Genomic DNA, 22699 nt, shown 5'->3' with positions numbered 1-22699 from the left:
GCTAATGAAAACATGGAGCTGCTGGTGACGTTGCTGCCATCTCACCATAAGGGAAGGACCTGCCTGAGAATGACGCCACCACAGAAGACAGCTGAGCTAAGGGACAGTTTCCAGCACATTCCTATAATACCAAATACCTGGAAGCAGCTTGACTCCAGAGCTGCTATGTTGCTAATACTAATAAATGTCCTGTTGTGCCCAAACCAGGTTGGACTGGGTTTGTCATTTGCAAGAGAATCTGAACTAGGCGATTATCCTTCGAGACCTACCTCCAATACCATCTTCTTTATGAGAGGTTTGCAACCCCTCACCCTGACCTTGGGCCCTGCACTGTCCATGCTAGCTGTGTTTCTCTCCACCAGTCCTGTCTGCCTAGCTGAGGAGCACGTGGGAAGGGACCATTCTGAAGCATTTTTTCCCCGCTGCCCACGACAGTGGGCCAGGCTGAGCAGCCTTCAGGAACAGGAGACAGTAGAGTGAAGCCCCTCGTACAGCTACTGGTCAGCCCTCCTCACCCCCCACCAGGGAGCCCTGTTCCAGGGACAAGGCAAAACTGCAACATGAGGCCCCCGGTTGCCTTCTAGGAGCCCTCTCTCTTTCCCAACATTCACATGGAGACAATATTGGCAAACACGTATTGCTTTATTTAGTGTTTCTCTGGATTGCAGAAATGTCAGCAGTGGGCTGAAACCCCCAGCAGGGCACAAAGGTGGCAGGGCAGCCCCCAGGCCCTCTAGGCGGAAGCAGCAGAAAGAGGTGATGCCCCTGCAGCTCCTCCCAAGGCCAGCCCCTTCCGTGGGCTCCCAGGCCAGTGAGGGGGGTCTGAGGCCAGTAAAGGCCCTACACCCCTGAACTGGGGCCGAGGTTCATGGGCAGGGTGTGTGTCACCCTAAGGCATGGTACTCAGGCAAAAGTGCTCTTCCCACCTAGCAGCACCCCCAGGGTGATTGCTGGTCAAGGAGCCAGAGGCACACTTAAGATATCACCCATGTGCTATGGGGCTCCCTGTCCCTGGGAGAGGCAGTGAGGTGTGCTGAGGGCAGGGCTGCAATCCCAGCTTTGCCCGAACCTTCTGTATGACCTTGGGCAAGTCCTTCCTCTCTTTGGGCCAGTCTCCTGCTTTATAACACCAGGGGCTGGACTAGATGATCTCTCAGAGTCTTCCAAATTCTATAGTCTAGACTCCTTTCCCCACTCTAGACCCACCTACTCCTCCCCGCCCCCCATCTGGGAAGAAGATATTAAAAGGGACTTCTTAAGGCAGTAGGGGACAGGCAAGAGTGATCTCAACACCCAAGGGGAGGTCAGAATGAGCTGCAAAGGTCCAGGTGGACAGGCAGGCAGATAGAAAGATGGACCAAGTGCCAAGGGAACGAGGAGGGTGGCCTGGGCAGGGAAGAGGGGCCCAGAACCCAAACTGCCCAATATCCCAGCTATATTCCCTGCCCTGCCGGAGTCAGGGAAAACACATCCAGCGTGTCTTGGGGTAGGAAAATGACTTAAAAAAAAAAAAGTTTTCTATAAAGCATCAAAAAATCTCAGAGAAAACCCCAGCAAAAGTTCCCTTCTCTCAACTATTTGGCATCAGCGGTGGGGCAGGCATGGCTTGCTCTGGCCCCGGCTTTCCTATTGCTGTGGCCCGGCCTGGCCCACTCCTGGGGTTAGCTCCCTGGCCCCCACTCTCCCTCAAGAAAGGGCTAAGCAGAGGGCAGGAGTTTGCAGGTGGGCTTTGAGGTGTCCCTGGGTCCCTGTCTGGAAGTGCGAGTCTTTGGTAACTGGGAAGGGGAGGAGGGTTAAGCAAAGCGTTGAGGGGGTGGAAGGGGCTCCAGTGGGTGCCTTCATCACCGAGAATTCAGCCGTGGGGCCACCTACGTAGGGGCGGAGGGAGAAAGAAGCCCAAATGGTGAGCAGGAAGCAGACTGAAGGTGCTCCGGGACTTGTACCCACGGGTCAGGTACACACAGTGGATGGCTGGGGCTGGACACCGATGGCCTCAGTCCTGGGACTCTGATCCTACCAGCACCCCCAGCACCTGGATCTTCCTACTGACCCACGCTGCCATCTTCATGACCCTCACGGGTGGGCAGGGGGAAGGGGGTGTTGCCCTCCTGATTGAAACGCATGGGCGAGGTACCCAGGCTCTGCCAAGGGAGCCTCGGCCCTGGAGGTGCCAGCCTAGACCTGGGGCTGTAGGTGTGGCCCACCAGGCCCCACTCACCACAGCCAGGTGCCCGTTCTTGGCCTTGGTGATGAGCAGCTCCGAGCCGGGGGTGAAGTCAATAATGCCATCCCTTCCGGGGCCCCCTGCAAACGTGATGCTGGAGGGAAGGGAGACCATGAGACTTCCCCACGGAGACAGAGCTCCCAGGGCCTGGCCTGTCCCTGTGTGCACACAACCCCCCCCGCCCCTCCTCTCTCACCTGCCCTGGTTGATATTGATGTTGTTCACGCGGTCGGCGCTGAGGGCTGTCTTGGTCAGTGTCTCAATCACGTGGTCGCTCTGCAGCACCACATCCCCCTGGGGTGCCCAGAGGGGTGGAAGGGTCAGGCCCTGCCCGTGCTAGAGGACCCCACCCCTACCCTGCCTCCCAGTACCCAAACCAGCACCTTCTGTTTATTGTCCTCACGCTGCACATGAAGCACAAAGAGGCTGTCACTCAGGCTGCTGACAGAGATCCCTGAGTGGGGAGGGCAGGGGTCAGGGAGCAGAGGTCAGAGCTGGAGCCCTCCCTCTGCAGCCCTGGACTCTGGCTCACCAGTCAAGTTGGTGTAATCGATCCTCTGCTTAACTTTGGCGTCCTCCACGATGACCACGGCACTGGGCGTCAGCAGCAGCTGCCGGGAACGAGGCTTGTAGCCCTTGCGGTCGTATTTCACTACAGGCACTGCATACTGGGGAGAGGACAGGGTGAGGGGCAGGGCGGGGTGCTCCTCCCATGGGCAGCCCACAGGGAGGGATAACTTCCTTATCCTCAGCCTTTGGGCAAAATGGTGCTGGACTAAGGGCGGCAGGCTGGTCTCACCTGGATGGGCTCAGAGCCCAGGGTCTGCAGCACTTTGGGGCTGATCTCATCTGCACCTGCAACCCAGGCGGGGGAGCGGGAAGTTAGAGGGCAAGAGTGGGGCTGAGAGGATGGTGGAGGGTTTAAGCGCTGAAAAGTCAGGGGCTCACCGAGCCGAGTGCTGATGAAGAGCCTGGGGACACTCTGGGGGTAATTATCCTTCTTGCCCTTGAAGATCTCACTAGCCACGGCCTTTTGCTGCAGCTGAAGAGACACGTGGGGTGGGGAGCAGAGGAGGTGGGGACCCTCAAAGCCCAGCCTCAGGAACAAGACATGCTCCCTCCCTCTCTGGTCCCAGCACCAGGAGGCTGAGCCCTGCCACCAGCACTCCATCAGTCCCTCTTCCCACCCTCAGTCCCAACCAACCAAGACACAGCTCCCCAGGGGCATCATGACAGCTCTGTGGGTTCCAGAACTCCATACCCTATCAGGCCCTGGAGCCCCAACAGTCAGCTCTGGCCTGGGCTCTTGCAGCTAGCTGATTGCTCTTAACTATATGAACTCTGAGCTGGGTGGGTCCTTTAGCATCATCCAACACTGGGTTGGCAAATACAAGGCATGTCAGCCACCGCCGTCTGTCTCTGCGACCATGGCAGATGTTACCCACTGACTACAGCATGCTGCCCTCAGAATGAACATGCAGCTTTAGGGCAGCCCCTACCAATCAAGTGGAGTTGGCCCCCAAGAGGAATCCTGCTTGACACCCCAAAATCTATTCCAGCCTCTGCTTCGTACATTGGGCCACAAAGGGGCTGGGTCCATTTGAGGTTGCATGGTGAATCGGGGAACGTGCTTTCCCAGGCCAGCACGCCTCGTGTGATACTCAGTCCCACTGCCTAGTGCACCTCTGCCTCCTCGCTCTCCCAACCTGCTGCTTCCACTCAGGGCTGATACTCCGGCAGTATTTCCACACCATGTTCTTCATGCACAGCTCTCGCAGAAGCTCCGAGGCCTAGGGAAGAGATCAGAGCCCCCGTCAACCTGGCTCCCTCCCCTCTGAGGACATCAGTCATCTCCCTACGCCAGGCCTTTGCCGAAACTGTGCTCCTCCAGCTCTAGAACTGCTCCATTCCTGAATCGTTTCTCTTGAAAGAACTTGTTCTTCACGGCCCTGCTCCCGTCCCCCCTCAGGGAACCCTCCCTGACTGCTTCCCATGGCCACATGACCATCAGGGCCCTTCTGCTGGTCCCTAATTCATCAGGGAGGGTCCACAGACCTCACGCAGGGCAGGAGGGGGCGTGGGCCAGGAGGTGTCCAGGACATTTCGGGGTAATTGCCGCCGCAGGTTGAGCAAAAAAGTGGTGCGCACGTGGTCCAGAAAGAAGGTGTTCTCGGGACAACGGGGTGCGTGGCGCAGGATAAAGCCGTGGATGAGCCTGCAGGGAGGGCGCGACAGGGTTGGGAGTGAGAACCCTGGCAACAGACCCCCCACACACACACACCCTGCTCTGCACCCCGTCACGGAGCCCCAGTGCTCACCTCCGGATCGTCTCTGCCGCCCACTTCCTCTTAGCCGCCTTCCTCCGGCCCAGTGTTCCACGCCACCACGACTGGATGCAGATGGCTGCGGAGACCACAGCTGTCTGACCTCCAGCCCCTCACCACAACCGCCTGCTCTAGCCCTGAACCCCACCCCTCCTGAAGACCCCTGGACCCCACACCTGATCGCTTCACCCGGAGGAATTTCTGCCGGCAATGAAAGCCCCTCCAGGCAGCCTGGATCTTCGTGGCTGTGGTGAGGAAAGAAAGTGAATGGGCCAGAGCTCAGGGCAACCAGAGGGGAGCCTGGCACGGCGGAGCTGAAGGAGCGCCGTGAAGGGGGGCTGGCTGAATGAGCTAGTGAGCAAGAGGGTAAAAAAGTTCAGACAGAGTACACGAGAGAGCAAGAACGAGCAAACAAACGTGGGAACATGCTCAGAGTATGCATCTAGCAGTCAGGACAGAGGGTGGACGCTGGGGCTGGAGACAGGATGGAGGAAGGTGAACTGGATCTGGGCCAGGTGGACTTTCTGGAGAAGGAATCCAAATGCCGTGACCCCTCCCCTGCACCCCAGAATGGACCCCAATGGGACAGGAAGGATGGGGCTGGTTCTCACCCAGGCTCTGCCGCCGGACCTCCAGGGCATCCTCTGTGGCAAACAGGGTCTTGGGGAAGCGGATAAAGATCTTGGTCCTGGGAGGACAGCAGTGATCAGCCCCTGGTTGCCTCCCCCTCACCCCCCAGCCCCGGCAGGCGTCACTCACCGGCCCATCTTGTACTCCTCCGGCTTGTAGCCGAGATGCCTGACCAGCACTGCCACCCCATCCTGGGGCTGCCCTGACCATGTGGGCCACGTCTCCGGGCACAGCGACTTGTACCTGGGGACAGGGAGGAGCAGGAATGCATCCCAGCGCCTGCCCCAGCCAGCGCCCGTCTCTGGAGGCCAAACCAGCTTTGCTGAGCACCTGCTAGGGGCTTGCACTGACTTGTTCACAACTCACAGAAAGCATCTTAAAGATGAGGAAACTGAGGTTGGCTAACGTGCCTAAGGCTAGAAAGTGGCTGGGCTGGAATTCACACCCTCAGTGACTCCCCAGCCCCTGTCTCCAGCCGCTCTGGGCTCCTTGGAAACTGAACTCCTGACAGGCTCGCTGCCTTCTGCCTCCGGGGACTGGCATGTGGCCGCATGTCTCACGCGCACTCAACCAGGGCTCCGAGAGGGCAGGACCTAGGCGGGCCCGGGGTCTCTCTCCCAAGCTTGACCTTAGCTATGCAGCATGCAAGGCTTCCTGGCGGGAGTCCCACAGCAGCTCTGAGCCTCCTATGGGGCCGGCCGAGAATCCCTGAGCTCGCCATGGGCTCTGGCGCTCACCCTACCCTCCCACCCCCCACGGCGATGTGAGCCGGGCCCCGCCCACCTCTGCAGGAAAGCCTCATATTTGCGACGATAGGCAAAACCGGCTCTGCGCACGCGCAGGTTCTCCATCAGCCCCAGGTACTTCACCTGGTGCCTAATCAACACTTCGTCAAAGCGGCCTGTGGAAGAGGGGTAATGAGGCGGTCAGCGGCCTCCTGGTGAAAAATGGCTCGACACCTCGACACCACCATGGGGGCGGGGGCCTACCGGGCTGTTTGGCATCATTGGGCTTGATGCAGCGGATGTAGGCAGGCTCCTTAGACTTCAGGATCTCCACCAGCTGCAGGAGGCTCATCTTGAACTGGGTGGCAACCTGGAGAGCCAAGGGGGAATGGAAAGTAGGCTGGGCTGCACTGACCCCCGCAGGGGCCCCTCCCTGGGGCAAAGCTGCACCAGTTCCCACAATGACCCACCTCATGCTTAGGCCCTTCCTGTCTCGCACCAACCATCCCTCCAAATAAAGGGGCAAGCTCTGCTCCCTATCTCTGCCTGGGCTAGAGACCTCAGCTTAGGAATCTCACTCCTCTACCTAAAAGTCCTGCTCAGAACTCCCCACTACCTCCATTCCTAGGGAAACTAGATTTCATCCTGAGGGAAATAGGGAGGCACTGAGGAATTTGGAGTGAGGGCATGGCAGGACCAGATCTGCACTTTGGAATATCATGACATCACTTATGTGGAGGTTGGGTAGATGGGAAGCCAGGAGACAAGGTGGAGCTGGTTGGCTTAGGTGAGCAATTACAAAGGACTGAACTGGAGCAGTGGTTGTAGAGAAGGGGATGAGGGGAAAGATCTTGACAGAAACTGGCAAGATCCAGTAGTGGCTTGGATGAGGGAGACCTGGGAGAGGGAAGAGGCTGGGAGCTTTCCGGCCTGGGGCACCAGGTAGAGGGTGACTCCCATCCTGAGTTAAGGACATGGAAAGAGGAGGCTGGTAACAGACAGTGATGTGTGGGGCGCCTGGGGGCCATTCGAGGGAGGTAACTGGTCACACGAATCTGTGGCTCACTGGAGAGGCCTGGACAGGAGTGGGTATACAGGTGGCGTCAGTGGGGAGATGCTAACAGAGGCCAGCAGGCAGTGGGTCTTCAGGGTGGGAGTCTCAGCAGGCTGACCCCGTGACCTCCCTCCCAAACGTGTCTCAGCCCGTGGCACTCTGGCTTCTACCTCACGACTAATGTCCTTCTTACCAGGCCACCTGGGCCTTCATCTTGCCAAGCTCAAGGGCTGCACCTCAGCCCTCAGCATACTGGAGCTCCCCCGGCATCTGGCTCCCCTGGCCACAGCCTCCTTTCCCAGGCCCTCTCTTTCCTGGACTCTCTGTGTCTGTTTTGGCCCCTCCTGCTACCTGCAGTGCCCACCCAACCAGCAAGTAGCCTTCCCTGACCCCTTGTCCCTCAGGTAGTTGCTGTTCATATTTCTGTGAGGGCACCTATTCCTTTATAGATCCTAAGCACCATGAAATGCCTGCTCCAAACATCTGCTGAGTAGGCGGATGCACACAAGCATCTCAGAGACAGATGCCATCAGAAATGGATGTACACACATAAATGCCCGCACAGACACACATATACACACGAGCACACAGAGAAAGATGTGCAAACGAGGGCCCATGGTCAGGTATACATGCACAGGTGCCCAAACAGAGACAGATGTACACACACACACTCACAGAGACAGGTGCACCCCAGGTGCAGGCAGGCAGGCACAGATGCCCCCACGGGTAGCCTCCTACGGCCTACTCCTCACACGCACCGCCCAACGCCCAGGCTCAGGCAAGCCCCCACCCGTGCGCGCACACACACAGGCGTGCACACACACACACGCCTCCTCTGCTTCCACAGCCTCCGCACCGTCTCTGGCCGCTTCTTGTCACTGAGCTCACTCCGGTCGAAGCACTGGCTCATAAGGGGACTCTCCGAGCTGCACATGGTCTAAGAGGGCAGAGCAGGGCATCAGGCGGGGAGCCCAGAGGCAGGCAGGACAGACTCCCAGGGCAGAGGTGCCAACACACCTGTGCGATGCCCCCACCCAAGCCACAAGTCCCACCCTGTGTCCTCACCTCCTTGAGGTTCCGGAAGAGAAGATCGTTGTTCTTATCCAGGAACCCTGGGAGAGGAGAGGAGACGTGCGGTGAGGAGGGACCCCTGCCCTGCCCTCTGTGGGGACCCCGCCCCAGGATCCTTACCGGCCACACTGTAGGTCACCTCCCCGGCATAGTGCAGAAGGCGGAACTCGCCACGGCCCAGAGATTTCCTAGTACGCTGGTCGGCCAGCTTGTGCCTGGGGGTGGCAGGGAGAGGACGCTACAGATTGCTGGCCCGAGCCGTCCCCTCCTGCTCACTAGGACGGGGACCCGGGTCTCCAAATGGCAGGCACACTGGGTGAAGGGCTACGGCTCCAGCTGTCACGTGACTTTGCTCAGAAGGATGAGAGCTGCCCAGGACATTTTAAGAGTGGACTCTGCCCCCAGGAGATTACTTAAATCTTTAGCATATTTAGACTCTTTAGCCCATATTCTACTTTTAAGAACGATTCCAACGGACTAATCAGAGATAGAGGCAGAGACTTAAGGCACAAGGGTGTTTGTGGCAGCCTTGTTATCCCAGTTGGAACCTGGAGGCTGGCCAGGGGCCCCGAAGGCTGGGTAGGAATGGTGGCGCATCTGTGGGCTAGAGGACCGTGCAGCCGCGGAAGGAAGTGTTTTGAGGAAATTTTTACGTTTGACAATACAGGAAAATACTCAGGATATAACATTATCCTGAGGCTTATACACAATAAGTTCTCAACTATGAAAAAAAAAACATATAGAAAAAGGCAGGAAGGAAATGCCTCAAATTGTTAACAGTGATGACCTTGGGGCGACAGGATTACAAATGACATTTGCACACATTCCAACTTTCCTCTAACAAGCAATATCATTTTTATAATCAGAAACAAGTTTTTAATATATTTGGGAAAAAACAAAAAAAACCTTTTCCCAACTCTGTAATGTGCTAGATACGTGATAATCTTGGGCAAGTGATTTCACCTCTTTGAGCCTCAGTAAAATGGAGAAATTCCCCAAAACACCTCCTTAAAGGGTTGCCGTAGGTCAGACGACACGATGCACACAAAACCCACAGGGTAGAGCTGGGCTGGAGGAGCTTGTTTCTGTTTCTACCCCTGCCCACTTTAGGGAATTCCTCAAATAAAAAGCAATTTCCAAATAAGGAAGCTAAAAAAATCTTAGCAAGTTGCCTTCTCAAAAAAGCATAAGGAGGAAGCGTGCCACTGCAAGCTTCTTTCTTTGTGGAACCAGGGTGAGCTGCAGCTTTGTGCAACCGTTCCTAATAGGGCACCTCCCTGTTATCTCCTTGGCGCTTGTGGTTTAAGATTCTGTAGCCATTTCTGACGGGCTCTGGGGTCTCCTGACTTCTGGCCGGGGCTGGGAATACCCAGCCTTCCACAGGCTTTGCGCCGAGGGAGCCCTTGCCCCCCGCAGCCCTGGCATCCCGCTCACGTCAGGAAGTGCGGATGGTGCTTGACTGTGTCCTCCAGCTTCTCCAGGAAAGTCAGGTCTGTGGCCTCCCCGGGGCGCAGACACTCCTCATCCTGGGGGTGTGGGACAGGGTGAGCGATGTACTGGGGAAGGGGCTGGAGAGCACAGGAGATGCCGGGGCGCAGTGCAGGGAGGCAGACCCCGGGAACCGGGGCAGACCCCAGGGAGCTCCCCAGAGGAACTTTCAGGGTGGGCCAACACCTCACTCCCCTCCACACAGCCCTGCCCTGGCCCTGCTCAGGCCCCAATCCTGGCACCCTGTGGAAAAGCCTTGAGAGCAAGGCGAAGGGGTGACGTCCTCCCACCCAGCCCCCACACGAAGCCTTGGAGGATAGAGGACGCACCAGAATGGAGATGATGCCCTTGAACTTCTCCTCCACCAGGTCACAGATGATCTTGTTGTTGAAGTACTGGACAGGCTCCCACTGAGGCGTAAAGAGAAAGAAGGCACCATCATGGGGTGCCAGCACCCTCTCCCCTTGAGACCCCGATGCCTGGACCTCCAGGGGTCCACAAGCACCCCCAGCTCACACTCACCGCGATGCCTTCTGCCTCGTATTCCTCCTGCTCCGACTTGAGGGTGAGCTCAATGAAGAGCTGCTGCAGCTTTTCGTTGCAGTAATTGATGCAGAATTGCTCAAAGCTGTGGGGGAAGTAGAAGCAGCCGCAGCAGCTCAAGGGGGACACAGGGCCAGGAGCCGGGGGAAGGGTGGACAAGCCCCCAAGCAGCAAAGGCCCCAAGCAGAGCAGGACCCAGCGTGGCTGGGGGTGGAGGGTGGGAGGCACCAGGCAGGAATGACAGGGGAAAGAGGAGAGGGGCTAAGAGAGGGCCCCAGGAGAAGGTGGTGGGCTGCCCAGGAGGAAAGAGAAGCAGCGGGAGATAGGGGCTGGCAGCAGACAGGTTGGCACTGACCTGTTGTGCTGAAACACCTCGAAGCCATAAATGTCCAGGAGCCCGAGGACAGTCGTGCTCCGCCAGCTGGGGCTCTCAGCATCCTAGGGCCGAGCAGTCAACGGAGAGTATGGGTCCCGACATCTGCCACGCTGCTGCCCCAGGCCTCCCTGCGCTACCTCCCTCCTGGCCTTGCAGACAGCATAGGCTGAACCCTCACCTTGGAGGCCAGTGACCTGTTGATCTTCCCGACCAGCCAGGTGAAAGTGCGACTGTAAACAGCCTTGGCAAGAGCGTCTCGAGCGTATGCGGCCTGCTCCAGGTTCAGCGGGCTCAGGAGCTGCAGAGGGAGGGCGAGACAGGCAGGTGTATGCCCTGGGCCCCCTCCCCAGCAGGCTCAGGCAGCAGACCAAGAAACTATGGCCTCCCAGCCCACCCTACTCCTGGCGAGCTTAGGGGCTGGAGGGGGAGGGCGGTCAGGGCTGCCCAGGAGCCACCCCAGAGGGCAACGGTCTGGGGACAAGAGGCCTGATTCCCAGCGGTGGGAGTCTTGGTTCGCCTGTCACCCACTTCCTGTGCGACCCTGGCCGGCTCACAGCGTCTCTGAGCTTACAGACACCTCCTGCCTTGTGTCACTCCAGCACTGCCGAGAGGACCAGCTAGGCAGCCCACGGAGAGGGCAGCTGCCTGGAACCCCTGTGCTTCTCTCCCCCTATCCTCCACACGGAGGTGAAGGCTCAGGCTCACCTCTTCTCCCTTGGCGATGATCTTCCTGTGGGTCAGGGCTTCCCGCAGCATTGAGCCTTCCACGCCAAGGAGCTGCCAAGGGTGGTGGGCGGGCACGTTGAGGGTGCTCCCTTGCCCCAGCTGCCCCTCCCCTCACCCCCTGCCACCCTGCTCACCCTGGTCAGATACTTGAGCTGGTTCTCGGTGGTGACCTGGGCATTGCTCTCCTCATCTGCAGCGAAGTGGATGTTGCCCAGATGCAGGACGCTGGCCACGATGCTCAGCAGGTCCTGGGGAAGGGGCAGGGAGCCACGCGAGGGTGAACAGTGGATGGGCAGAGGGAGAGCGCCTGGGAGAAGTGGCAGGGGGTTCTGAAAGTGGGAGATGATTCTGGGGGTGTGACAGGAGGAAGGAGGGTCCTGGACACAGGCCTTACCTCCACTTCATCCTCGGTGAAGTCGATGACCGTCAGAGCCTTCCTGACGACCTTCCAGTCGCTCTTGTCATTGATGGAGGAGACTTTGGCGCACTGGCCCTGGGGGAAGGGCACAGCTGGGTGGCAGCCCTGGCGCCGTGCCCCTGGGTGGCACCTGTCCTGCCTGCCAGCCACTCACCTTCACCAGGTACAGGTAGCTCTGGGGGTTCCGTTCCAAGCCGAGCCTGCGCAGTGTCTCCTCCTCACCCCCCTCCAGCAGCTGGTAGAAGATGTGGAAGTTCCTCTCCCCATGATTCTGGTGCACCACTCGGGACTTCTCCAGGAGGTAGCTGAGGATGTGGCCACCCACTGGGGCGCCCTGTGGGCAGGGCACAGGGAGTGGTCAGGGGCACTCATGCCTAGAGCCCATCTCCTCCTCTCCCTGAACTTCTGTGCTGTGGAATCAGCCAAACTTGGGCTCTAATTCCAGCTCTGCCAGTAGCTGTGTTGGCTAAGGCAAGTCGCCCCTTTCTCGCCTCTGTTTCTTCATCTAAGAAATGGGGACATTCGACCCCAACTCAAAGGGCTGTCATGGACTCACAGCCTACTTGGCAACTCCACCTGAATGCCGGAGGGGCAGCTCAAACTCTGAATGCCTAAAATTGAATTCCTGGCCTTCCCCTCCTCAACCGAGCCACTCCTAGTGTTCTGTCTCTACCAAAGGCAATTCCACCCTCCGGTCCTTCAGGCCGACAAGCTGGTAGGCATCCTGGAAGCCTCTTTTTCCTCAACCCCACCACCAATCAGATAGCAATTCCTTCTGGCTTAACCCTCAAAATATATCCAGAATCTAACCACTGCTCACCCTCTCCCTGCCACAAGAATCGAGCCACCGTCACCTATCACTTAAAGAGTAGTCTAGCAGCCTCCTATCTAGTTTCCCTGCTTCCCACCCGGTCCTCTATGGTCTCTACTCTGCACAGCAGCCACGATGGTCCTTTTAACAGGACAGATCATGGCAAGTTCTATTAAAAACCCTCCAATGGCCCACCTTCCACTCAGGATGAAAAAAAAAAAAAAAATCAAAGCTCTTAATTCTCAGCCCCTGGCTTTCTTCTCCACCTATGGAGGCCTCCTTGCTGTCCCCTGAACACACCAAGCACCTCCCTCCACAGGACCTTTGCACTGGCTATTCCCTCTGCCTGGAATTTTTGCCCTCAGGTATCTGCATAGCATGCTGGTCTACCCTATCCATCTTATTTAAAATTGTAACCTCCCCACCCCTCAGACATTCCCGGTCCCCTGGCCTCATTTTATCTTTCCTCATGAAACTTGTCCCCTAGCTTATTATTTTCCTGCTTACTGTCTACCTCTCTCAGAGACAGGGATTTTTGTCTGTCTGTTTTACTGCACCACCCCAGCATCTGGAACAATGCCTAGCACACAGTAGGTGCTCAATAAATATCTGTTGGAGCAAAAGACCTGGCTGGTGAGCAGCCAGTGGATGGGAACTCTTTTCCTCCCTCCTCCAGCACACCCACAAGTACCTTAAAGTCAAACTGCACATCCATGTACTTCCCAAACCGGCTGGAGTTATCATTCCGGAGAGTCCTGGCATTTCCAAAGGCCTAGGGTGGGCGGCAGTATGAGGGCTGGCACTCCCCCTTCCCTCCCCCACCTCCCCGGAGGCTCCTGTCCCCTCACCTCCAGCACTGGGTTGCTCTGCAGCAGCCGGTCACGCACAGCACCACCCCGTTCAGGGGCTGGACAGGTCTCAGCATAGAACTGCAGCAGCCGCTTGGTGGCCTCTGTCTTGCCTGCCCCGCTCTCCCCCGAGATCATCACAGCCTGGTCCTGGCGTTCCGTGCGCAGTGCCCGGTACACAGTGTCAGCCACTGCAAACCTGGGGACAGAGGCTTGTCAGGGAGGTCAGGGGATGGGTCCCAAGTGGCTGCAGGGGGTAAGAGGCCCCCTCAGGTAGGAAGCGGCAGGCTGCTCCTATCCAGTTGGAGACCACTTGTGGGTGTGAGTTGGGTGGACCCTCGAGGATGGGGGTGGAGGGTGTGGCTCACGGAGGATCCCGGGCAGTTGAGGCAAAGGGCGCACTTTGAGGTGGATGACTGAGGGGGTGTTAGAGGCACTCTGGTGGAGGTTGGGGTCACTCACAGGTAGGACTGCAGGGTCCTCATTGGTGGGAGGGGGTCAAAGAGTCCATAAGGCTGGGAATAAGTCATGGGTGAGTTAGGGTGGGGGCTGGGGGGATCTCTCCTGGGTGGAGTTGAGAGTCATCTCAGGTGGGGGTCAGGATCACTCCAGGGAAAGGGATTGTGGGATTCCTTAGAGATGTAGTTCATACCAAGGGGGAGGTCAGAAACCATTTTAGAGTGAGGGTTGCCTAGGGTGACTCTAGGGTGGTGGTTGGGGGTAACTCACAGGTGGGGTGGTACTTCATAGAAGCTGACACCACGATACCGCTCCATGTGCTGACGGCTGTAGATCTGCAGGTCCCGGTAGGGGTTGACAGAGACCAGGACAGGGCCAATGTAGGTCTGAGGGGTTGAGGAGGAGGGTCAAAGGTTTCTCTCAGAGGTCCCTGGTGCCTCCCTCCCCCCTCAGTCCTGCATCTGTGCTCCCCAGCACTGCCACCCATCTGTCCTTGAGTCTCACGTAAATGAGGTTCTCGCGGAAGCGCCGCCGCAGGTTCTCGATGAAAGCAGCCTCGCTGGTGAAGTTCTCCAGCAGCACAAAATCCTGCACCCCCACCCGGTCACGGGCGGTCAGCGCACTCTCCATGGTCACCCGCACGCCGTCACTGCCCAGGGCCTACAGGGGATGGGCCACCGGAGAGGCTCAGGGCCAGCCAGGGAAGGCAAGGCCACTTCTGCCTTTCCACCACAGCCTGTGTGACGGAGAGGGAAACCAGGGGGCCCGGACCTGGGACAGTGAGACTACCACATCACAGATCATGCTGGGTAAATGGGGCCTGGGTCCCAGGAAGCCAGGTACAAGGAACATTGAGAACACGAGGCACAAAGAAGAGACGCCATATGGGCACATGGGACCTGGACACAGGACACCCAGAGCACACGCGACCCAGAGGTCATGGGAGCAAGGTGCTAGTTTTGTGGGGGGAAAGGGATCCGTGAGAAGGCACGCTTCGGAATAGTGGAAAGAATGCTCTGTAACCTCGGGCAAGTCCCCCCACCTTGAAGAGGAGGGAGTTAGACCAGGTGACCTCAGGTCTCTTAGCTCCGCGCTGCATGTGACAGGTGCTTTGGAGGACAAATGTCTCACAGTGAATTCTGCAGGCAGGGTGGGGCCCTCTCCACCTCCTACCTCCCACCAAAATATTTAGGGGACAGTGTCCAGGGGCCAAAGAAGCCACCCCCAGAGTACTGGAGAGGGGTTCTCCCAGAGGGCCTCCCACCCCAGCTGGGTTCAATACCCACTCCCAGAGGGGGTGGTCCTCCTTCCCTTCGCTGGCGCCACTCCCTCCCCTCCCCAGACATTCCTCCACTGAGAGAACTAGCCGTCTCAAGGGGGTGGGGGTTTCACCCTGGAAAGCCCAGAAGAAGTAGAGGGGGGGCAGGCTCAGCTAGGCCCACACCTCACACCCCACACCCTCAGCGCTCAGATTCCCCTTCTAAGAGGGTCTGGGGGGCTCTGGGAAACTGAGGACACGACAAGGAATGTCAAGGGTCAGAGGAGAGCAAGGTGGGTGGTGGTGGTGGGCAGAGATCTCCACGACGCCACCTCGGTCTCCTCGGGCCACAGACGACCCAGCGCAGGGGCGCACCTCGGGCCGGGGGCCTGCACCGCCCAGGCTTCTCGTCACCATCCCCCCTCCAGTCCCGCCCCAAGTTGTTACCAAATCTGGCCACAGCCCCCGCCCCCGTACCCTGAGGACGCGGGGTCTCGGTGCCCCTAGCTGTCCCTGAGAGCAGCTCGCCCGATCCCGGGTCCGAGCGCCCCACCGCGCCACCCGTCTCGGCCTCCTCCCCCAACAACTTTCCGGGACGGGTTTCCACCCAAAATTCCTAGGCTTGCGCCCGCTTCCCGGCGGACCGAGCCGACGCCGCAGGGCAGAGCGGGACGCCCCGGACCCCCGCCCCGCCCGCCATCCCCGCTCACCGACGCCCGGTAGCGCATCCTGCCCCGGCGGCCTGGCGCCCCGCTCCGCTGCCCGCGCTCCCCGCCCGGGGCTCGGCGGTGGCGGCGGCTGCGTCAGCGAGGGAGGGGCCGGCCCGCCCCCCGCACCGCCCCCCGCACCGCCCCGCCGCAGACCCATGGGCACCCGACTGCCCGGCCTCCCCCGCCTCGGTCGGGGCTCGGACTCCGGGGTCCCTCTCGAACTGGTGTGGGGCGCAGGGACTAAGGGGACCTGGGGTCCCGGGCGGGGGCGGCGGGGGCGGCGGGGGCGGGCGGGAGAGGGGCGCGGCTCTCGGTCCCGGCGGGGGCTCCGCCTGACTCAGGTTTTCCAGGAGGGACGTCGTTGGTTCCAGGGTGGGGCCCGGAACTCACTTCCGGGCCTGTGTCTACACCACGCAGCCGGGCCAGGCGCAGACCGCGTCCACACCGACCCGGAACTCACTTCCGGGCCTGTGTCTACACCACGCAGCCGGGCCAGGCGCGGTCGAGGGCTGAGGCCCGTGGGTCTCGAGGGAAGCAGGATTTCCCTCCCCCCTTCAAGCCAACCCCGAGTCCCGGGAAAAGTTAAAAATAGAACGAAATGTCCAAATACGGCCGGCCGGCGGCGCCTGGGCGGGCGGAGCCTCCGCGCGGGACACTTGTTCCCCGCCCCCCAGACACACTGGGGGGGGGCGGGCCCCACGTCCTTAAGCCCCGAAAAAAATCCCTTGAGGTCCTCGCGTCAGCTGGAAGCGCGCGAAGCACAGGTCGCCCCCGCCGCGCGGTTGGCGGCATCTGGGAAATCCGCGTCCAGCCTCCAGAGTTGGAGCCACTACGCCTCTCTCCTATCCGGGACACCCCAACTCAGGCCTGTGCCCCCAGGGGCCCCTCATCTCTCTCCATCCTCCGGAAGGGGCTTCCCCCCTACCCCCCCCCCCCAGCCTCCTCACCCCTCCCTGGGGCCCAGGAGACACCAGTCCCCCTCTGGTGCTTGGGAAACTAAGTTGGCTTTTTCGTCTCAGAGTAGGCCTTCGAGCAAGTCCTTAACTTCTCCGGGCCTGTTTCTTCAACCTTAAAACCACGCCAATGACCTTCCTAAAAGGGAGACGGGGAAGTCTGAGGCAGAACGCTAAAAGCCCCGCCCAGACGGGACCCTCAATAACACCACTTGCCGCCCCTTCTTCTCTCCACCTGACGTTCACTGCACACCTGCTTGGGGTACGCCGACTCCGCGCCGGGCCCCACGGGCCGCGCTTCTCAGCTCAGGCGCGTCCGCCAGTCACAAAGAGCCCTGAACTGCCTACGGCCCTGGGCAGCACTGGCCCCCACCCGCCACAGAAAGAGCCCGACGCGCAGAGCGGCAGACGCCGGCCTGTCCCAGGGAGAAAATGGCCGTGAGGGGAGGCAAAGCCCCAGCCGGCCCCACCTCGCACCCCGGCTCCCGGGGGAGGGGCGCGGCTGCGGCAGGTGCGGGCAGCAGCCTCTAGGGGCCCGCTCGCTACCTCGGAAAACAACAGCCCGGCCGGAGCCGCGGCCCGGGGAGCCCCGGCGGGGGGAGCGCCAGCTGGGAGATGGCCCCTGGAGGGGGCAGGGGAGCTGGGTGGGCGCGATGGGAGGGCTGGAGGAGGCGGTAAACGGCGCGGGCAGAGGCGGGCTGGGGACGTGAGGGTCCGCCCTCCGCGACGCCCCCCAGGTTTAAAACCCAAAAGGGCCAGGGAGGGGATCTAGCCTCCAGCTGACACGGCGGTAGAGCGTCCCTTAGAAGACTGGGGGCAAGGGCGCCGAGACAGTCCCCCAACAATAAGCACGGCTCCCGGTCCTCCCCCTGCGGTAGGGGGTCGGGAGCAGCGGGCGGCGCGCAGGCGGGGCTTCGCGGCCGCCTCGGCGTCCAGCGGCTGGAATGAGGGGAATCCGCGCGTGGAGGGGTCGGCCCGACCCCCGCCCGCTCTTGGAGCCGCGCCGCCGCATTCCCGGGATGCCCGCGGGCGCCCCCGCAGCCACCGCCCAGCAGCGGAAGGAGGGGGCGTCGCCGGCAGGGGCGGGCCTGGAGGGCGGCCCCAACCCGCGTCTCGGCCCCCTGCGCTCCGCCCCGCCCCGCCTCCCTGGCCTCCCCCACCCGCCCGCCCAGCGACTGGGGCGAAAAGGGGCGAGGGTGCCACGCCTGGCGCTTCCGGCGTTCTAAGCGCCTTCCCCGGTCATCCCTTCAGTGCCCCCAGCCAGGTCACGAGGTCTCAGGTATTATCCTCCTTCCAGGACCGGGACTCTGAAGCTGGGAAGGTGAAGTGATGAGTCTCAGATCTCAGAGCTAGTAAAAGGAGTGGGATCGCAACCCGGGCACCCGAACACTTGCTATTCCTGCTGGGCCGCCCTGAGAAAGGCTGGCTCTGGGCAGCGTCCTCCCCTGACTCCGCAGTCTTTCCGAGCGGCATTACACGACTCTCCTGCCAGGCTCTGACCGTCCTCCGTGACCCTGGGCCTGCAGGCCCCAGCAGAGGTCTCTGTCATGTGGGGTGTGGCTCTGTTGACAGGCAATCCTAGGTGGTAGCAGACAGGGAGTGAACCCCGCCTTTAGGCCCCCCACAGGGCTTGGCCCTGGGTCTAGAGCAGGGCTTCTTAACCTTTTTGGTTCCATGGGCCCCTTTGCCAGCCAGGTGAAAACCACGGACCCCTTACTAAGGCCACTGTATACTGGGTATTATCTAATAAATACATCACACCTGCACCAACACGTCCCCACAAGAATAACGTTTTCAATTTCAATTCAAGCTTGCGGACCCCTGGTTAAGAGCCCCTGGTCTACAGAGTGGCTGCAGGCCGGGGTAGGGCTGTGACCCCGGGTCTCCTTCCCAAGGCGGCCTGGGGAGGTGTTTTCCAGAACCGCAGGGATGGGGGAGGCCCAGTGGACCTGGGCCATCCAGGTCCTTTACCTAGTGTGGGCCGGGCCTGGGCTGCCCTCTGGGTCTCCCCAGTGGGGGCCACGCAGTGTGAAGTCTTCTGAGGAACTCCAGACAGCTGCTATAAACAGATCCCCTCGGGAGGCAGCCTCCAGAGGCAGGGAAAAGCAACCCCAGCCTCACCCACCCCCAGGGCAGGGAGCAGGTGCTCAACTTTTGTTAATCAACCTAATCTTCGGTTGGGGCCCAGGCTGTCCCACCACAGATGGACCCAGGCTCAAGAACACTGTTGTGTCGGGGAGCGGACGTAGCTCGAGTGATCGAGCGCCTGTCCCATGTACAAGATCCCTGGTACCCGCCTAAAAACAAAATATAAACAAACGAAAAAACCAACTCTCATTGGGGAACAGATGTAGCTCAGTGGTTGAGTGCCTGAGGTCCCAGGTTTGATCCCTTGAACCGCTTTAAAAAAATAAAGAAAACTGTTGTGATTGGGGAGAAGGTGGGGACTTAGGAGACTGCCCTGATGGACACAGGAGCCCAACCGAGGGCTGTCCATGCTAACTGACAGGCCTCTTGCCTGCCAGGCACCTCTGTCTGTACATCCAGCAAAACTAAACAGGGCACTTTGCCCCCAACCCATCTTTGCTGGATGTCATTTTTTGTCCGCGGCCCCTCTGCTAGTCATCCCCGCCTGGCACGGAAGACCTCTCCTCCCTCCACTCCTCGCACAAGCTAAAGCCGCATCCCTGCTCTTCCAGCACTGGTCCTCTCCAGTACCCTGGCAGCAGCTTCCTAACTGGCCTTCCTGCCTCCTTTGAATCCCTCCAATCCATTTTCCCATAAGCAAGTGATATTTAAAAATGCAAATCTGATTAGTGAACATTTAGTGCTAACATAGGGAAGGTTTCTAGGGCACCCTCCAAGTGCCAGGCCATGATAAGGACTTTCCCACCAACTGCTTCTTGTCATGCCCTTGCATATTGACTCAAGTAGCCTCTCACTGGTGGTCTTGGATTTATTCAGACCGGTCCCGTGTCTCTGTGTGATAGAACGGGTGGCCTTCTCCAGTTACCCCCTCCACACACACACAGCCAGCAGCAGCGGCTTTTGCCCCTGCCACCAGCACACGTGGCTCTCTAAGCTTCCCTAAGCTTCCTCGGCCCCACACACCTTCCTCCTCCCCACCTGGCTGACTCTTAATCATCCTTGGAGATTCGACTCAGGTATCACCTCCTCCAGAAGCCCCTCCTAACTGCCCCCGACACACAGCCCTCTCCTTATCGCATCACACCCTAATCGCCTGTTTCCTTGTCAGTCTGTCCCAGGAGACTGCCCCACAGGGGGCATACACGGAGCCGAGCATACAATGGAGGTTCAATAACCGCTCCCGGATGCCTGGATGAATGAATGAATCACAGAGCTGGGGAAAGTGAGCCGGAGGCCGAGCGCACCGGGAGCTGAGTAAGGCTGCGGGCCAGCCATTCTTTCCGCCTTGCCCTCTGAGCCCCGCACCCTCCACACTCCCGCGCGCCGCGGCGTGCAGGGGGAACTGGCGCGGCGCGGCCCCGGGGGCGGGGAACGGGAAGGGGCGGGGCTCGGGCGACTTCTCCGGAACCCACAGGCAGAGCCGGGCTGCCCAGGGGCCCGGAGGGTGTGCACAGTGCCTGGGTTCCGCACCCCAAATGGCTTTTCCCCGCCCCCACGTTACCGACTAGTAAACTAAGTCCCCACCAGGCTGAGTCCCGGCGCCACCCATTCTTGGTACCCTGCGCGGGCCGGGCCCAGCCGACCCCTAGCCCGCAGCGATCCCCAGCCGGCGACCCCCGCCCCGGACGGTAGCGCCAGGCGGGCTTGGCACCGGGTCGCCTGCCCTTTCCCCCAGCCCGCCCGCCAGTGGAGGCCCGGCGCCACGCGGCCCCTGCCCGCCCCTCGCCCGTGCCCCGCATACCCACCGGCTTGGCTATTCGGACGCGCGGGCGGGGGCCGGGCTGGGCGGCGTGGTCGGTTCGGGAGTCCGCGGCCCGGGCACGCTCTCCCCGCCCAGGGCCCGCCAGGGGCCGGGCCGCCGCCTGTCGTCATCCCGGGCAGGGCCCAGACCCGGCCGCGCGCGCGCGCGCATTCTCCGGCCCCGCCCCGGCTGGCCCCGGCCCGCGTCGGCGGGGGCTTGGGGCTGCACACTCCGCAACCCGCGCCCAGGAGTCACTCCCTCTCCCTCCCTCACTCACACGCACCCTACCCCGGCCGGCAACCCGGCCTACTCGCTGCAGCGCTGGGTGGGCGGGTGTTTGATCCCAGGGCCCCTTTGTGTCCCAGAGCAAACCAGACTCTCCCTGTGTGCCAGGCGAGGGTAGTTCTTCATCATTTCTAACCCCAATATCCGTTCACATACACTCACCCCTGCCCACACCACCGCTCTGAGCCGCGCAGGTCCCAGTTCGGCGCCGTAAGGAAACAGGCAGTAACTGAGCCTATATTAATGCGCCTGGAGCTTTGCATGCATTAGTCCTTTGACCTCAGGGCAGACCTGTCACTTGGGTGTTGCTATGCCCATTTCATAGCCTTGCCCTCTCTGAGGTTCAGGGAGTTGGGAGAAGGGATTCAAATGCAGATCTCCGCTTTGAAAAACCCTGCTCATATGACCCTAAATCCTTAATCCTTCCTTCCACTTACCCTTTCTGTCCAGCCTGTTCCTGCCCACCAAGCTGCAGGGTCTCTTCTCACTCTCGCCTCTTTCTGGGTTTGTTTGAGAGGGGGCTGCAGGGTCGAGGGAGACCCTCCCACCCTTCCTCCCAGCCCAGAGCACCCAGCTTACAAGCTTGCAGGGCCTGTGGGTATGAACCACGCGGATGATCTCCCCGGTGGGTATGAGCTCCACTTGCAGCTCCATCGCGTCCTGCAGTGAGCCAGCTTGCTGAGCACTGGGGCCTCTGAGCGAAGGCTGCCCGCCCGCCCGCCCCGTGCGCTGGATCTGGCCGCTCCCCAAGGCAGGAATCTATGGTCTCACGCCGGGATGGCCACTTGGTTTGGCTTCAACTCCAGTCCCAGGGGATGTGGCTGGTCCAGCTCCTCAGGACACAGCTGGTGCAGCCCAGGTCTGATTGGGAGGCCCTTGACCCGGCAGCTTAGGGCAGGAAGGGGAGGGCCTGAGGGATGGAGGAAATGCCTGTTATCCCAGGTAATCTGAGGAGCTGAGACAGCCACCCGTAGGGGACCCTGGGCTCCAGGTCAAAGGGTAGGAGGTCTTTCCTCCAACAGCTTCATGACTTCCCCCCTCCCCCCATGGTGTCCCCCGGAGATCAGAGTGACCACTCCCAAACCAGGAAGTCAAGGGGACCCCTGCCCCTCCTGCATTTCCCCCCCAAACTTGCCTGCCTCCCACAGTAGCAGGTGAGCCCCTTGAATTTGAAAGGCCAGGGTGCTCAGGGCAGGCCGAATGGGACAGAGGGGCGTGGTTGGGAGGCAGGAGGGTGCTGTGAGGGCACTCTCCACCTCTCCTTTCTGACTTCCTTCTGGAGACTTGTAGGCTTGCTTGGGAGGTTGTTGCCTGGGTACCCTGAAAGTGGGCAACATCTAGTCCTGTTCATGCCTTAAAATTGCACCCCCAGATGTCCCCCACCTCTAATGTTCCTGTTTTTGTCTTTATTGTTGCTAAATCACAACTGACACTTTCCTGGCCTGGGACTGAGCCCTCAGGTCTCCAGCCATTCCTTATAGGAAGTGAGGAGGAGGAAGTGGATGGCGGAAAGTGACCTTTCCAGAGACTGGCATGGGAGGGGCTGGAGCCCAGTGGGCCTCGGCAGCCCCTCAGGCAGGCACCTTCCTTCAGGCACCCTTCCTTTCCCTCCCCACAACTCCCCCCCCCCCCCCCCCCCCCCCCCCCCCCCCCCGCCCAGGAAAGTCAGTCAAAGCTTCCTTCCTTCCTCCGGGAAGCTCATCTATCCAGGGCAGGTTCATCCCCGGCAGCCACACAATGGCCCTTATCAGCCTCGGAGCCAGGCACAGACCCAGCACACACCAAGTCTCACATATTTCCTGTTTCCACCCAGTGGTCAGGGCTGGGCCCAGAGCTGCCATATCCTGAGGGGGGCCAAAAGGAGGGAGAGCACTCCTCCTTCCCCTTCCCGCCTCTCAATCACTGCT

The 22699-nt window shown here is 60.3% G+C and overlaps 1 protein-coding gene across 4 annotated transcripts; it reads right to left on the bottom strand.

Moving 5' to 3' along the window:
- Positions 1 to 623: 623 nt before the first annotated feature.
- Positions 624 to 21702, bottom strand: MYO1C (myosin IC). 4 transcript variants are annotated; one of them, XM_004483766.5, is made up of 32 exons: positions 21372 to 21702; positions 14202 to 14357; positions 13968 to 14083; positions 13239 to 13437; positions 13082 to 13162; positions 11734 to 11913; positions 11556 to 11654; positions 11296 to 11409; positions 11141 to 11212; positions 10614 to 10733; positions 10415 to 10497; positions 10039 to 10144; positions 9846 to 9926; positions 9463 to 9554; positions 8149 to 8243; positions 8023 to 8069; positions 7814 to 7894; positions 6168 to 6273; positions 5962 to 6079; positions 5308 to 5421; positions 5160 to 5236; positions 4725 to 4793; positions 4543 to 4627; positions 4280 to 4439; positions 3931 to 4014; positions 3173 to 3266; positions 3024 to 3079; positions 2757 to 2892; positions 2608 to 2678; positions 2421 to 2518; positions 2219 to 2318; positions 624 to 1868 (listed from the first exon to the last, which is right to left on the bottom strand). In XM_004483766.5, exons 1-32 carry the CDS (start codon positions 21444 to 21446, stop codon positions 1842 to 1844), a joined length of 3192 nt encoding a protein of 1063 aa, XP_004483823.1. In that variant the 5' UTR covers positions 21447 to 21702; the 3' UTR covers positions 624 to 1841. The 4 variants fall into 4 exon arrangements, with proteins under 4 accessions (XP_004483823.1, XP_004483826.1, XP_058139080.1 ...); XM_004483769.5 differs by lacking the exon at positions 21372 to 21702 and adding an exon at positions 20512 to 20674; XM_058283097.2 differs by lacking the exon at positions 21372 to 21702 and adding an exon at positions 16872 to 17051.
- Between the last annotated feature and the right edge of the window lie 997 nt (positions 21703 to 22699).

Source organism: Dasypus novemcinctus, chromosome 21 (genome assembly GCF_030445035.2).
Source record: "Dasypus novemcinctus isolate mDasNov1 chromosome 21, mDasNov1.1.hap2, whole genome shotgun sequence".
NCBI classification, from domain to species: domain Eukaryota; kingdom Metazoa; phylum Chordata; class Mammalia; order Cingulata; family Dasypodidae; genus Dasypus; species Dasypus novemcinctus.
This window is presented reverse-complemented; position numbering and strand designations above follow the sequence as displayed.

Excerpts from the sequence above, each read along its gene's own strand:
- MYO1C (XM_004483766.5), bottom strand. The coding sequence starts at position 21,446 with ATGGAGCTGCAAGTGGAGCTCATACCCACCGGGGAGATCATCCGCGTG. Across the intron at positions 13,163-13,238 it reads AGAGCAACCCAGTGCTGGAG|GCCTTTGGAAATGCCAGGAC; the intron begins GTGAGGGGACAG and ends CGCCCACCCTAG. Across the intron at positions 4,015-4,279 it reads CCCCTCCTGCCCTGCGTGAG|GCCTCGGAGCTTCTGCGAGA; the intron begins GTCTGTGGACCC and ends TCTCTTCCCTAG.